General features: G+C 41.7%; 2 protein-coding genes across 4 annotated transcripts in view; one reads left to right on the top strand and one right to left on the bottom strand.

The window, feature by feature from the left end:
• Window positions 1–237: 237 nt before the first annotated feature.
• On the top strand, window positions 238–3,321 carry tlx3a (T cell leukemia homeobox 3a). Its single transcript, XM_029512878.1, has 4 exons — window positions 238–366; window positions 469–905; window positions 1,899–2,136; window positions 2,824–3,321. Exons 2-4 carry the CDS (start codon window positions 479–481, stop codon window positions 3,005–3,007), a joined length of 849 nt encoding a protein of 282 aa, XP_029368738.1. The 5' UTR covers window positions 238–366; window positions 469–478; the 3' UTR covers window positions 3,008–3,321.
• Window positions 3,322–5,880: 2,559 nt separating this feature from the next.
• kcnip1a (Kv channel interacting protein 1 a) overlaps window positions 5,881–13,359 on the bottom strand; it is a 34,654-nt gene continuing 27,175 nt past the window's right edge. For 2 of the 3 annotated variants that reach the window (XM_029512174.1, XM_029512175.1), the window contains exons 2-8: window positions 8,693–8,817; window positions 7,506–7,575; window positions 7,338–7,408; window positions 7,089–7,196; window positions 6,888–6,992; window positions 6,290–6,352; window positions 5,881–5,928 (exon numbers count right to left, since the gene is read on the bottom strand). In XM_029512174.1, the coding sequence (XP_029368034.1) occupies window positions 5,881–5,928; window positions 6,290–6,352; window positions 6,888–6,992; window positions 7,089–7,196; window positions 7,338–7,408; window positions 7,506–7,575; window positions 8,693–8,817 (590 nt within the window). Of the gene's footprint in view, window positions 5,929–6,289; window positions 6,353–6,887; window positions 6,993–7,088; window positions 7,197–7,337; window positions 7,409–7,505; window positions 7,576–8,692; window positions 8,818–11,211; window positions 11,321–13,359 lie in introns of those variants that run through there. The other variant, XM_029512173.1, reaches the window with a different exon arrangement.

Genomic DNA, 13,359 nt, shown 5'->3' with positions numbered 1-13,359 from the left:
CACTCAGAAGACATGAAGATGACACTTCTTGCCATGTATGCATAAGGAGCTGACGCCTGTGGTTGGGAAAGCTTGATGATGGTGCCAAATCCTGGGCCTACCCCATTAACATTCAATCAGTCATTGTGCTGCCAGCCAATGAAAGGTGGAGAGGGATGGAGGCGGACGGAGCTGCTAGACGGAGCGTTTTGACGCGCTGAGAGGAGGACAGAGCGTCACATCTCTCCAAACGCCCATCAAACTTCCAGCACAGCCTGGAAAGAGGACCCAGTCCTCTGAAGGAGGCCTGCTAGAGACAGCGAGGACACGCTGGATTCTGGGAAGGCGGCTGGACAGCGATGGAGACACAACTGGCGATGACTTTTGGTACAGTTTGACCCCGCTGCGGATCCCACTGAAAAAATAACACACCCAGCTCAGCTTTTTTTTTTTTTTCCCCCCCATCCTTTTTTTCTTTTTTTGCGACAGAGCTGCGGGAATGGAACAAGCACCCAGCGCGCCGAGCCCTCCTCCAAAACCTGCCCATCACGAGCCCATCAGCTTCGGCATCGACCAGATCCTGGGAGCCGGTACGGAGCCGGAGAACGGGCGCACGGCCGGGAGGCAAAGTGGATCAGATTTAAGCAGCGGGGACGGTTATTACAGTTTAGGAAGCCCGACCGGGGCCAGCGCGCCCTCCTACACCGCGCTGTCCATCTCCCTCTCCGGCATCATGCCTCCGGTGGAGGCCTCGGGTTCATACGGGGAGAGCAGGAGTCTGGGCAGCCGGGGAGTGATTCGAGTCCCGGCACACAGACCCGTGGCAGCCCCGGGACCCCCAGCCCCGGTCCAGGGCGCTGTGCCGGGGTTTGGAGGACTGTGCTTCCCCTGGATAGGAAACAGGTTCGCCAAGGACAGAATATCAGGTAGGCCAGAAGTTGGACATAATGTGTCCCCTCATTAATATTTCATCATGTTTAAAAAACCTGAGTAACTGCTGCTGGACCATCAAAACAACAAACAGCTGTCTTTGACAGCCAGCTAAAACGTTCCCCTTTAATAATTTAAATGGACTGAAGCAGATGGTAACAGAACACATCTTCAAAAATATTTCATACAACGCTGTGTGCACAAGGCCTGCATTCACAAACTATTAATAAGCGCCTGATGTCCAACTGACTTCACTCGTGTTGGAGGATTTTAATATTTCCTTAAAGTAAAACGGGTAACGTACAATCCCAGCTGCTGTGTTCAAGATTCAGTTTTTAGAGCCAAACACTAACAGCATCATGATGGTGTAGTGAAACGGACCAATGCACTTTATTAATAGGTTAAATAAAAACAAGGCGCTGTCAAATAGTTCAATCAGTTAAGTAAATTACAAAGAAAACCTTGAAAAAAAATCTACAGAAATATAAAGGTGCAACACATTTTCTCCCCATTAACACGAAGTAAAGAGAGTAGAGAAAGCAAATTATAGTTTGAGGGTGATTTAAAGATTTAACCAAACAGGCAGCTGTGCAGTCTGTTATTATTAAAGAGATATAAAACAAAGGCCTATAATCCGGAATGTAAAGAAAATGGACACAGGCCAACAGGCCCGCTGGCCTCTCTGGAATTAACGGGGTCCATGTTATCTGTTCAATAACAAACAACTTCAAAATGAGAGTTTTGTTGTTGTTTTTTAGAGTTGCATTGTTTCCAATACTCTGACTAGACTCATCTTTCACAATTAATTTCATCTCACATATTTCACATGTGGCCTACACAGTCTAAATGGGGAATTATTGTCAAACAGGGCAGATATCTGTGATGTATGGAGGTGAATTTCCATACAGAGTGGGAAGTGAATTAGTCTGTTTGGTGCTGTAAGGAGTCTCACCCTGCACTCACCGGTGTTGTGTGTCTCTTCCCTGCAGCCGCTCTCGTGCCCTTCGCCGTCACACGGCGGATAGGACATCCGTACCAGAACCGGACGCCTCCCAAACGGAAAAAGCCTCGCACGTCCTTCTCCAGAGTCCAGATCTGCGAGCTGGAGAAACGCTTCCACCGGCAGAAGTACCTGGCCAGCGCCGAGCGGGCCGCCCTGGCCAAGAGCCTGAAAATGACCGACGCACAAGTCAAAACCTGGTTTCAGAACCGCAGGACCAAGTGGAGGTCGGTAGGAAATTTAGACTTTCGTGTCAAGGTCGTCACTTCTTACAGATAAATCCGCATTCCATCACACCTCCACCCTCCAAAGCACAGAAAAAACCGATTATGTGGCTTTCTTCTCCGTCCATGAAGACGTTTCGGCGTCCCGTCCAAACAAACTTTGCTCTAAGTGGATGACCCCGCGCGTAATTTCCTGTTTATTGGCCCCACTGAGCCGGAACAAAAAACCAAGGGATAAACCCAGATAGCAAAAGATTTTAAAATGTTTTAATACGGATTCATCAAGATTTTTCTTTTTATCTCTTCCCGACAAATATGTTTTAGGGCGAACATGAACAGCAGTCAAAATTCTTCCTCTTAATATTATTCTTATTACTATTTAAATCTCCTAAATACAGTTTTTAATATGTATTATAGAAAGTAAAAAAAAACTTTAAACTCTATTTATTTTTTGATCTATTAAAAATATTCTCATGCGTCAGACAAATCTTTTAATCTCTGCATCGCTCTATATAAATCCTTTCATTTTATCATCACAACTTACCACCGCTGTTTAATGGTGCCTGTGTGATTTTAATTTTCCATAGTCTTTTTGCTTTTCTTTAATCCAATGTAAGAGCTTTTTTTTTTTATATTATTCATTCATAATTGATATATTGGCGTTGAAATTCCTCCCTCGCTTTCCTCCAGGAGACAGACAGCCGAGGAGCGGGAGGCGGAGCGTCAGCAGGCCAACCGGCTCATCCTGCAGCTGCAGCAGTCCGCCCTCCAGAAGTCCCTCAGCGAATCAGCAGTGTCGGATCCGCTGTGCGCCCATAACTCCTCCCTGTATGCCCTGCAGAACCTCCAACCCTGGGCCGAGGACAGGGAATAAGAGACCTAACACCATGTTGCAACAATAAGCATCGCCTATTTCCTGGGAGGATAAATGAATTCAATTAGGCCTACGTGAGGACAGTGGGACTTATTTCTATCCATACAATGGAGAAAAAAAAAAAATGTTGGACCAGAAATCCTAAAGAGTGGGCCACAGCCATTTGACTGGATGGTTGTGGAGCTGGACCTGAAATGATGGTGAGTGAGTGATGCCTGTCCTTAAGCAAAAACTGAACTTTCTTGGACTAAATCTTGCAACTGTGTACCTGGGAGCAGTGCGACTTTTCAAATTGAAAGAGGAGCCGAAAGAGAACTTGTCATTAAAATTTCTTGTCAACCTGTGATTGTCCTGTTGTGCTTGTTCTTATTCGGTTTATTAGAATAAGAGTGAGAAAGAAATTTAGCCCGTAGACTTTGAGGGAGGTAACTCGTTTTCCACAGTGAGACACAACAATCTTTAAACATTTTGTGTTTTTTTTTTTCCTGATCCTGAAACAACCTTTACCACACTTTGAAAGAGTTAGCTGTTTTTTGTCTTTTTTTTTTTTGCTTTTAGCAGAGAACACCAGCCAAACACTCAGTGTACTTGCATATAAATGTGCCAGTGAGTTTTAAATAAACAAGTTTTATCGAAATATAAAGGAAAAAACTGAGATATTTTGTTTAAAATATTCTGGTGCTCTTATTCACACGTTTGCTCCCCAGCCAACTGCAATGCATCACCGCACCCTCCTGTACAAATACAGGTGTGGTAAATCATCTTAGCACCCAGAAATGATGCCAACATTTGAGAGCAAGGGAACCCAACTGTTGTGAGCAGTAATAAAAGAAAAATAAATGTCAAGATTATTGGGGAGTAGTGGTTAAAAGTCAGGCGATAAAGGGAGTGATGCATGTCCAGTGATGGTGGTGAAGTTTTTTCATATGCACATTATCATGCTTTATTCGAGGGCGCGTGTGCTTTAGGATAGACTCACAGATGTACAACGCCTATTTGTACTTTCATTGTAAATGTGTAAATGACAGTATAAACTGCTTTTGTGATCCTCTTTCCTCATGTTCTTTATGACGCGCCATAAAAAATGGCTGAAGCTTTTCAGACACAACAGTAATAACTGAAAAAAAGAAAAGCTACAAGTGAAAATATAGCAGACATGAAATAATTTTTGTTTCTCGAAAAGTTTATTGATAAATATAATGATATTATACAATATTTCAATACACACATTATTTCATCCTAACAGTTGTAAGCTGTCTGTGTGTCGGTGTGCCTGTCTATCCGTTTGTCTTTCTGTCCGACAGCCTGTCTGGATGTGTGACTGGGTACATTTGCGATGGCCTAACGCATCTCAGCCAAGATTTTCATTACGCGATTGGTGGCACAGTGAGCGGGCATGACAGCAAATCATTGATAAATCTTTATTTTTGTCCTGCTCAATCTTCAAAACAATGGCTCTTTGTTTGAATCATGGCTATCATTCCTTCAGAATCAGTGAAAAGGTCTTTACTCTTGTCTTCTGTCTTATTCTCTCATCTTTCTTACTGTATTCCTTCCTCCAACAACCTTCTCTTCTAGCTCCCTCTTCTGTCTGTCCCTCACAGTGAAAGGTTGGTCGCTCTCTGAGTCGACATTTTCAACAGACACAATCGACGCAGAAACTCTCCTGCGTGGCAGAAACACGGTCAGTTCAGCTGGACTCATTGCTGTGTCCACAAGATGAAGCAAAAATAAATAACAGTGGAATATTCAGACATAAAAAAAAAAACAACAACGTTACATTAAGACATCACACACACACACACACACACATTTAGACGCATGCACATCCCTGTATCCTTTAGCATCTGTGCAGCAGTGAAAGTGACACTGCTCAGCAATGAGTGCCAGGCAGAATAATTACCCTTACATCCAACTGTACAGAAAGACAAGACAGGTAGTCAGAATCGGAGACACACAGACGGACGCAAACTATTCCTGACACAGTAGAAGCCACAAATATAAGAGATAAATATCTACATGTCGAGTCATTACAACATTGAAACACTGACTGACACCACTGGAACATACATGGTAGGACTAACAAGGGCTTTTGGAGACTGTTGAAAACTGCCGCATGACACAACCTGGTTGCGTTCACCTTTACAGGTCTGTGTCTGAAAACAGATGACGTGGCTCTGTGAGACGGAGCACGCAGACCCGGCCTCCCACCAGCTCTTAGGAGCAAGGCGATGATCATGTTACCACTAAGTTGTTTTTTTTTTTTTTTTGATGGAACATATGTGTTAGATGTGCCGTAGGCTTCTGACTTGCATGCTTTGAAATATTGCTCGTGTTTGTCGTCTTTACGCAGAAGCTCTTGATGAAAGAAGCTTTTATTCAAGCCTGCAATGCAGAAAGATGCATCGTTTGATTTCACAGCCAAGCTGCTTTTAGGAATCCAAGTTCTGAGTGATGCCGTGGTTCAATTTACAGATTTCAGAAAGGATTTGACCAAATGCGAAAGAATCAGTATTTACACAGTGGCATGAAGTACACACTGTCCGACATGATGGTAACCATAACGACAGCAACAATCAAGGGAGGTAGAGATGAGATGATTGCTTCACAAAGAGGTCAAATGAAGGGTTTAGGACTGATGGACATTTGCCAAAACCAGTGATGGTCTTTTATGGAAAGACACCTCCCATGAAGTTTTGTGGCAACCGTCGCACACAAAGCAACAAGCTCTTTGTTTCGTTTCAATTGCAAGCTATGTGATTTTTCTCGTGCATGTTCATCTCTCCGTCTGCCTCCTTTTTTTACTCTTTGTTCTTTTCTCTTCTCTCACTATCTGTGCCTTCATATAGGGCCGTCTCCCTCTTCTTTGTTGTCTAGATGACGTTTTCAAAGAGCTGCAGAGACCTCATGATGTTTTCATCCTGTACAAAAAAAAAAGATGGGAAATTAAGAGGTAGATTGTCTAATCATCAGTTAATTGCGTTGAGCGGCCACTAGGCGGCACTGAAAGTCCATGAAATGGAGACATTAAGAACTGTCCTTAATCTCACTCCATGGACAAACACAGTGAAACGGGCTGAAAACACCATAATTAATAGCCAGTATTTGCAAGAGACTTGCACAGCAGAAAAATGAGGCACTCCATGAGCAAAAAATTTTTTGTGTATTGCCCAGCCACAATTCATCATCGTTATTTGGGGAAAAAAAAAAAAAAAAAAGCCAGCAAAGTAAAAGGGAGGCTGTGATTTTTCTAAGAGGAAAGACCATGAAAAGTACGGCTACCTCTTGACAAGAAAGGATGAATTCATCGAGAGTGACCACGCCATCTCTGTTTTTGTCCATTTTCTGTGGAAAGACACACGCATGTATGAAGCCATCTGTGCATTGTGAAACAGAACATCGGAAACAAATTTGTAGTAAGCACACCTAACCTAAACATTAGCAGCGTTTTATTTCAGATGACCTTCTTTGTCCTATGCTGTGATTGTTTAGCACTGAATTTTGAAAAGATCACCAGCCAGTCAGTCTGCCGTCTTACTAACCATTTCTTAGTTTTTCATGATGATTTGTGCTAATTATTCGTTAATTATTTTATTAATTATAATTTCTTTATTGTAGCCGTTTCCATAAGTATAATGCTTTTGACTGAAACATCCCTCCATGATCAACCATCAATGTTTATCGGATAAATTGACTTCATTGTAAATGAATGCAATGTTTTGGCGAAACAGCAGGTATTCTCCAGGCAACAATTAAAAAAGAATGCACATTTCCAATCATAGGCGTGAGATGATGCATATACATTACATAAAAAAAAAATATAATATATTGTTGGATTTGTATTTGATGCACTAAATAGAAGGAATAAAGATTTGTTTACCTGAAAGAAGGCATCCACATGCTGTTTGGGTGCATCAGTTTTCAAGACAGGATAAGTGTACTTCCCCATCATGTCATATATCGCTCTGACAATGTCTGTCATTTCCTTTGCGACAGAATAGAGATGGAGACGTTGTGGTATAATTAGTTCAAAATTGAAAATGATTGCAAATGCTCGATACAAGGTTTCCCAAACACACACCTCTTTGTTGATGTACCCATCTCTGTTGATGTCGTAGAGGTTAAACGTCCACTGGAGCTTCTCAGTGACGGTGCCCCTCAGCAGGATGGACAGAGCCGTAACAAAGTCCTGATGGAGAGAGAGACAACGGCAGAATGACAAACCGAAGATGGAGAGGTGGTTAAGACAATAGAAGAAGACAAGAGCGTCATTTGGATCAGACACCTCCAAGGCCTGAACTGCAACGCACAGAAACAAGAAAATAGAAACCTCAAACTTTATGGAGCCGCTATGTGCTGCATCAAATGCATTGAACAGGTAGTGTGCGTAGGTGCTGGCATCTGCAGAAGAAGAAGAAAAAGTTTGCAGATGTGGTAGAAAGAATACAGAGACAGGTATTGACACACACACACACACACACACACACACTCTCTGTACCTCCATGTGGGAAGAACTGGGAGTATATTTGCTTGAAGGTTTCCTCATTTACAACACCACTTGGACACTCCTGGAAAGAGAGAGGAAGAAAAAAAATAAAAAATAAAGAGGAAATGAGGGGAACGTGTAAATAAATGAAATGGCTCATTCCCAATGGCCGGTCAGGAGGTGAACAGAGACTGGAGGAGAGTGTGGCATGAGGAAATTAATTCAAGGAATAATCACAGTCAGTGAGAGAATGGATATTGAGTACAGCTACATATAAAGGAATTAGCACCGATATTATCTCTTCCTTTGGATTAGTTTAAGACTGCATTGTCTGCTTCTGCTGCTTCTGACATTTTGTCCAAGGTGAATCATATAGCTGCTGAACGGCCAAAATAATATACTGCGCATCATCCACGTGTCCCTGACAACAGATTCTATTCTTATCTTTTAGCATTCATAACACCTAAAAAGTATATTTAAATTGTAAGTAAAAAAAAAAAAAAGTGCAGTTGTCAAATGATGCAGTTATCTTAACACAGTGTAATGAAATGGGAAGTACCCTGCAGCCGACAGGAAGGGGCTGCAGACGCTTGTGAAAGATGCCAAGAAGATCAGCATCCTTCCTTCCACTGATGACAGCTACAGTATATCAGTCAGAGCAGTGCGGCCTGCATCATGGGGGACAACTCAGCCCGTGGGCCGTTGGACCCCTCCCCTCGGGCAAGAGGCTGCAGAGCATTTAGACCAGAACAACTAGGCTCACACGCAGCTTCTTCCCAAAGGCTGTGGGGTGGTGAACTCAGAATACTTAACATGGGACAGATATTATAGGGTTAATTATTACGTTGTTCCTGACCTGAATACAGATTTCATTTCGTGTGCAAACATGTACATTACAAAAATCAACCTTGAATCTTGAAAAACATACTGTCACCACTAATAATAATGCATGTACATTATAATGATAAATACACGTAATGTAGTCTGTCCCCAAGTGAAATCAAAACCTTTACAGACTGTTTCCAAAACAAAATAAACATAGTGTGGTCCATTCAAATTCAAATGTCAATCCTAATTTAAAAAAAAAAAAAAGTCAAGCCCATCTCTTGGTTTTTTTGTTTCCATCTATCTTGTACCTATCAAAGATACATGCACATCTCTTGGGAAACTTAAACTTGTTTCCTTTTGTGCTCACTTACATTCTTGAAGCCGCGATAGAGCACTTGGAGCTCTCGTTTGCTAAAGTTAGTTTGAGCTTCTAGCTGGTCCAGGCCCTCTGGTCGGTGGCACACCATGGTCATCTCCAAGTCATCATCAGCTTTATCTAAAGCGACAGAGACAAAAACAAGTGGGGAGGGGGCAACTATTATTAACGTTTTTATTCTCTATTATTAACTATTAACTCAATGATCACCTTCAAGACAGCAGATGCAGAGAAGAAGCAACTGGACAAATACACATGGGCACTCATTCATCATCTCAGTGAACAAAACTGGCACACGTCATATTTCACTTACACGGAAGTGTTTTAGGAAAGGCAGATTGCTATAAATTGTGATCACAAGAAAGATGAGTGAAGAGAGTGAGCGATGGAGGTACAGAGAGGAGAGATCAGTCCAACAGCCCCATTTTCTTTCTTTCATCAGCCATATCATTACCAACTCATTACGCTCCTCGCTGTAGGGGAGGAAAGAGAGGACAAACCATCGACTCTGAGACAACGGACAGGTGAACATGACAGTACAACAACGAGCCGTCCTCTTTTTCTCTCTCCAGCATTTACATATTCCCCAAAGCAGACTACAATGCAATAATTACGCATATTGTTATAACGGTGCATAATTCATCACATATAGTAATAAAAGAATCACAAAATGATAAAGATGTCAGAAGGTGCAGTACTAAAATGCTGCAGCCAAAAAAAAAAAAAAAAAAGAACATTATTGTTGGTTAAGTAATTAGATGTTTTATGAAGGACATTTCAGAATAATGATTGCCCATCCCTCATCTGTCTTGGTTTGTCCATATACAAATCTAATAATGATAAATAAATAATAAAATAACATGAATGATGTTGAGGACTGTGAGAAGACACGTGTCCACATTAAGACATTGGCCTGTGAAGACTGATGCGTTTTTAAGAGCTGGCTTTCCATTCAGATGGCGAATGGGGGCCACAGACATTTCAGCTTTTAAATTGGCATCATTCAGGTCCAGAGAAGTATCAGTGTCTGATTTACAAATGCTTACATCAGAATCCCACGTCAGTAATCTGATTATTGCGCTGCCATCAGAAAATCTGGGCTGACTGTGCTGGTACAGTCACAGATCCTGTTCTGCTATAATTGAGTGTCACAGGGTCCAAGGCTCGCTGTGTCCTTGGCAACCCAGATTTTGAAACATCAACAGTCTTGAAATAGAAACATTTTTATCTGTGCAGAAAGACCGTTATTACTCCGTGAAGGTTCATTACACCAATACCTCTTCAGCTGCATTCTGGCAACGTGTCATGGTCGGCATTTTTACTGTGCAAAGACGGCTCGATCTCGCTGCTAAATTAAACCTCACCGTTTTAGATTGAGTCTCAACCATAGCTATTTAATACATCAGCAGATTTTTGTGTGTGTATAGCTGCGCAGAAATGCTGCCATCATGGTTTAAGAGTCATGTGAATTTGAATCTAAGTGTCAATTATGATGCTGATATGTGGCACCGTGGTGTCATTGTGAATGTCAACATATTACAGACAACTATGATAATCAGCAGAAATGACAAACATTCATTTTGTTTCCCAGCAAAAGTTTATTGCATTGTTGCTGTTAATTACTTAGCAACTTCAAACATCCTGTATCATTACCCTGTTTACATGCATGCAAATACACACACACACACACACACACACACACACACACAGGAACAGGGCCCCAAGGCCATTGTTTAATCACTCTGACAGTTCAGTCATTGTGAAGGTGAAAATTCAGACTGATGCCCAAGGCGATATTTAATTCCCAGGGCTCTTTGGGTATAGCGGACATTACGCAATGTATGTTAACAGACCTTTAAACATTAATGCAACACAACACAACAGTTATGATAAGAATTAACACAAGGAATTAACACTGATCATCAGAAAGTACAACATATCTTATTAATGCAAACAAAAATGATGACATTTGGATCATTGTATTTGTACATGTACGCCTTACCAAAAGATCCAGAAAGGGGGAAATAAAGTGTTGGTGCTTATTATTAATCACATTTTGTCATTGTTCATTTCTTTACCTCAGTTTTTGGGTGTGTTTCATCATTATTGCTATCATTTGTTTGATAATTGCATCAGTCTATGTACAACTGCTTGAGTGTTACAGCAACAGACAAACTAATGAATTTGTTGGACAGCTGGGGGTCGCAGGTTTATATTATAAAACGCAGCAGAGGAAGAAATTTAATCCCTCCCCTGGAGGCATGTTAGTTATGAAAATAGTGCTGAATAATTTCTTCAGAACGTTGAGGAAGTGAATATTCGCCAATACGGAACCACTGAACAGCATCGAACAGTCAGTTATTTAAAATGTCATCTTTTATATTTTTAGATTTTCTGACACAGTATTAGGCCCAACATAGTTCACATTTTGAATGAACCAATCAAACCTGTTTTCAACATAACTGGCTGATAGACAGACTGTGCTGGATTACAGCGATAGAACTTGTCACTCACCCTCCACACTGATGACTCCCAGTAGGTGCAGCATTTTGGCGGCCCCACAGCACAGTAGAAAGATAGCTATAGCATGTAAGCTATTCTCACTTTGCTCCTCTCTCTCCATTTTGGTTCATTTGTTCCTCCTGCTGGATTTGGTTTGTCACTGAAGCCCACTTTTTATTCCATCAATTCACCGTGTAAAACTCCAGTCTTTCTGCAGTTCTCTCTTGTGTCTAAAGTTTCAATTACCGCTGCGCTGTCCTACAGTGAGATCAGCACTCGCCTACCTCTCTTTATTTTTGTCTTTTTATCCCCTCGTCTCTCTGTTCCCTGGGGCCTCTCCCTCTCCTGACCTCTGCTTCCTTCCACCAACTCTTCCATCTATCCTCTCTCTCTCTCTCTCTCTCTCTCTCTCTCTCTCCGCCCTCCTTTCTGCCCTCCATCTCTACCCCCCGCCTTCCCTCTCCACTCCTCCCTCTGTGTTACAGTCATGGTGTCCTTCACTCTTTGGGAACAGGGCTTCAACTTTTGGGGCCGACCTGAGCGCACTGTAACAATGATAAGCTCTCCTTCTGCTGCGTAACCATGTGTGTCTGTCTTGTCTGTGTGTGTGTTTTTGTGTGCGCGCGCATGTGCAAATGTGTGTTCATGAGAAGATCAGCACTTGATTAATTGTCCCCATTAATACACAGTCATCCCGCAACATTTATATACCACAAAGTGACATTTCTGTCTACACAGGCCTAGGTCCTCAGTTAGGACTCACATTGCAGCGCAAAGACTTTCACTGAAACAATATTTAATAATACAACTGTGAGAGGACAGAATCCATCTTATATTCACTATCACCATTAATCTTTACTGATCGACAGGAGGACAGAGAATTAAAGTATTTCTTCTTCCGATTCAACTATGATCAAAATACACCAGCAGGGGGCAGTAAAGAGTAGCACAGAGACAACCAGCGTGTGTCAAAGCCTTTAATAAAGATGTGTTGAATGCTTCATTTCATGTATTACGTCAGATTAGCACCGTACGTTTAGTCATATACTAACGCTTACAAAAATCGTACTAAAAAAGTTGAAGATGACATGTTCTGTAGTATTCATGTACTGTGACCAGCTGACACTCATTTATAGTTGTAATGTGAACGCAAGAAGAAGCTGTGATTGCCCAGCGAGCTGAAGTGCAGTCGCTGATTTGCAGACTGCAGGGGGCTCTGCTGTATCAAGAGGTTTCCAACAGAGTTGTCAATTGCAGGTTTGCTTTATTTACTGCTCTGGAGGTAGAGCTGCAGGTCTGTGTAAAATTCTATTTAGTGGCAAGAGGAGAATTTAGTTTTCATTTATGAGATATTTAAAAATGCACAGCAGTGCAAATATCACTTACGACTCGATTAGTATGTTTGTTCACATGATCAACTTTAAGCCGTCTCTTACTGTGGCCATGATGCCATGATGCTTGGACACCTTGAATCAGATGCTATACAAGTTTCGCGGGTTGTTAAGGAACCAACAAAATCATGTTTTTCCATTCATGTATTTTAGTTGTGTTGTATCAGCGAAGATTTGATATCAGCAACTATTTGAAGTTTCAAATAGGAGCAACCTGATGTAGCCCATTCTGTCCAAATATGCATCAACAGCTAGCACTTGAATGGTCCGCAATATTGCCCTGGATGAGAGAGGCCATCATTACCTGGGCCTGCTGTTCCTCATCACACATACATTGTCCCCATCAACCTGCCAGCTGAAAATACTCACCACTGCTAATGTGTGTGTACTTTACTGCAGTAGAGTAGAGTAGTCCCCCGAATTTAGTCTTGTTTGAGTGACACATTTCACAGACTCCAGGGTCCGACTTTTAAATAAAAAATTGACAGATATCTTGGCCGTTCCTTTAGCAAGAAAAATGGTCAAACACATCATTAGTTCATTTTGTTTTATTAGCTGATATAATACCAAATAATGATAATAATGTGAATATTTTCATCTGTCTGCAACAGGGGGATGTGAGAGGGCTTAATACCATAAGAATACTTGGAAGTTAAGGCTGGAATGGAGGGAAGTGTTATTTATATCTCGTGTGTAAAACTTCACTATCCAGACTTTTTATTGCCAACAGCTAAGAGAGAGTTGAAAAACAGCGTGATTCAAGACCCAG

This window comes from Echeneis naucrates, chromosome 10, assembly GCF_900963305.1.
Source record: "Echeneis naucrates chromosome 10, fEcheNa1.1, whole genome shotgun sequence".
Lineage (NCBI taxonomy): Eukaryota > Metazoa > Chordata > Actinopteri > Carangiformes > Echeneidae > Echeneis > Echeneis naucrates.
Note: the sequence above shows the minus strand (reverse complement) of the source record. Positions and strands in the feature narration are given on the sequence as shown.